Source organism: Gossypium arboreum, chromosome 10 (assembly GCF_025698485.1).
Source record: "Gossypium arboreum isolate Shixiya-1 chromosome 10, ASM2569848v2, whole genome shotgun sequence".
In the NCBI taxonomy this organism is placed as follows: Eukaryota; Viridiplantae; Streptophyta; class Magnoliopsida; order Malvales; family Malvaceae; genus Gossypium; species Gossypium arboreum.
In genome coordinates, this window is record NC_069079.1 from 85,551,139 (window position 1) to 85,552,892 (window position 1,754).

The following is a 1,754-nucleotide window of genomic DNA, read 5'->3' on the forward strand; positions in this document are numbered from 1 at the left end:
TATTAAAGAAGAGAGAAACCGTGGCTGAAAAGAACGTAAACATGCTCATAAACCAAATCAAATTAAACGTCTGTTTGTGAGATCGTGTGAGGGAGAGATATTAAATTATATTGAAAGTAAAGTAAACTATACTATATGTAAATGGATTCATCATAATGCCGACCAAAAGGAAAAATCCCAACGCAAACGCCAAAACCTAGTCTTTCCTAATACAAATACAAACCAAATGCAATGACAAGGCCAATGTCTTCTAACTGTCTCTTACGTTCCCTTCCCTTCCATCTTCTTACTCTCTTTTTTCTCTCTCTATATAACCCTTCTTTACTCCATCACTCTCTCCCTTTCTTTTGCTTTCTTTCTTTGAGTAATTAGGATTTCAATAAGTTATTGTCGAGGATGGAATCAGCAGGAAAGCGAGGAAGCTCGGATGCTTCGAGCGAAGAAAACGATGATGATCAAGTCAAGTGCCACACGGAGGCAACCACCAAACGCTCCTACGAATGCATCTTCTGCAAGCGTGGCTTCACCAACGCTCAGGCCTTGGGAGGGCACATGAACATACATCGAAAAGATCGAGTCAAGGCTAAGCAACCGACAAGCTCTGCAGTTCTGAGCATGAACCCTAGATATGCTCCTACAATCCCAACTTATGCACCATCAAGGTACCATCAGATTGTGGAGGCTCAAATTCAAACGAATCATCACATGTATTTCCAGCCACCACTGTCTAGCGCTAGACTCCCATATGCTCCTGCGAGGTCGCGATCATTGAGCATCAATGAAGAGCTCTTGAATGCAAATTTTAGCCTACAAATTGACCCTACAAAAGTAGATGAAAATGAAATGACGAGGAAGGGAATCATGAAAGAAGATGAAGTAGACTTGGAGCTTCGACTCGGTCACGATCCATATCGTTATAATTAAGGAATTTTGCTGTACAGTGAAGAAATTGTTTAGACAGGTACTGTTTCATAGGACTTAACAAGTTTTTGCTTTTATTATTATTATTATTATTTGTTTTAATTTTTCAGCACCAAAAATTAGAAATATTTTGTGGGCGTTAATTGTGATTGGAGAACTGCCCTTAATGGTTTGATCAAGTAATTATGTATAATCATTGTATATTATTTGAGTTTGTTTATGTGGAAATCAAGCAGAAGTTTCTGATTATTAGTGTTAATTTTCCACTGATTTTGTTCTTTTAATTATTGGAGAAAAATGTTACAAGTTTTTGTGTTGTAGATAATTGAAATTTGCTCAAATCACTTAGTTAAAAAGTTAAACTTAAGTCGCCAGTTCTTAATATCATGGGTTTTTTTTTTCTTAGTATCTACAATAAATGTTGTAATTGAATTAACTGCTGACATTGATTCATAAAATGCTAGATAAATTTGTTCTTTACATGCATGTGAAGTTTATTTATAGAATGTTAGATAAGTTTGTTGCTTGTCATATATGTCACAACTAGTGACAATTAGAAATAGAAGTTTTTACTTGGTCATCGTTTCATAACAAATCTTAACCTAATAATTTTAATTTGTATTCTGAAAGCAGCTTATCTTTCTAATGAATAAGGACCGTCATTTTTAGCTAAGCTTTAGATGAAATTCAACAACTCACTGGTATGTACTAATTCCTCACTTCCCGTAGCAAATAGGTGCTAGGAAAATAGTGAATAAGATCAATATGCTAGAGGTGTGCTTTTCTTTCTATAATGTGCTAAAAGCTAAGTGTTTTTCTCTGAATTCATTGAA

The 1,754-nt window shown here is 35.2% G+C and overlaps 1 protein-coding gene across 1 annotated transcript; it reads left to right on the plus strand.

Annotated features, from left to right (window-relative positions):
- The first annotated feature begins 396 nt into the window (after window positions 1-396).
- Window positions 397-924, plus strand: LOC108487974 (transcriptional regulator TAC1-like). Its single transcript, XM_017792299.1, has one exon. The coding sequence runs from the start codon at window positions 397-399 to the stop codon at window positions 922-924; it is 528 nt and encodes a 175-aa protein (XP_017647788.1).
- Window positions 925-1,754: the final 830 nt, after the last annotated feature.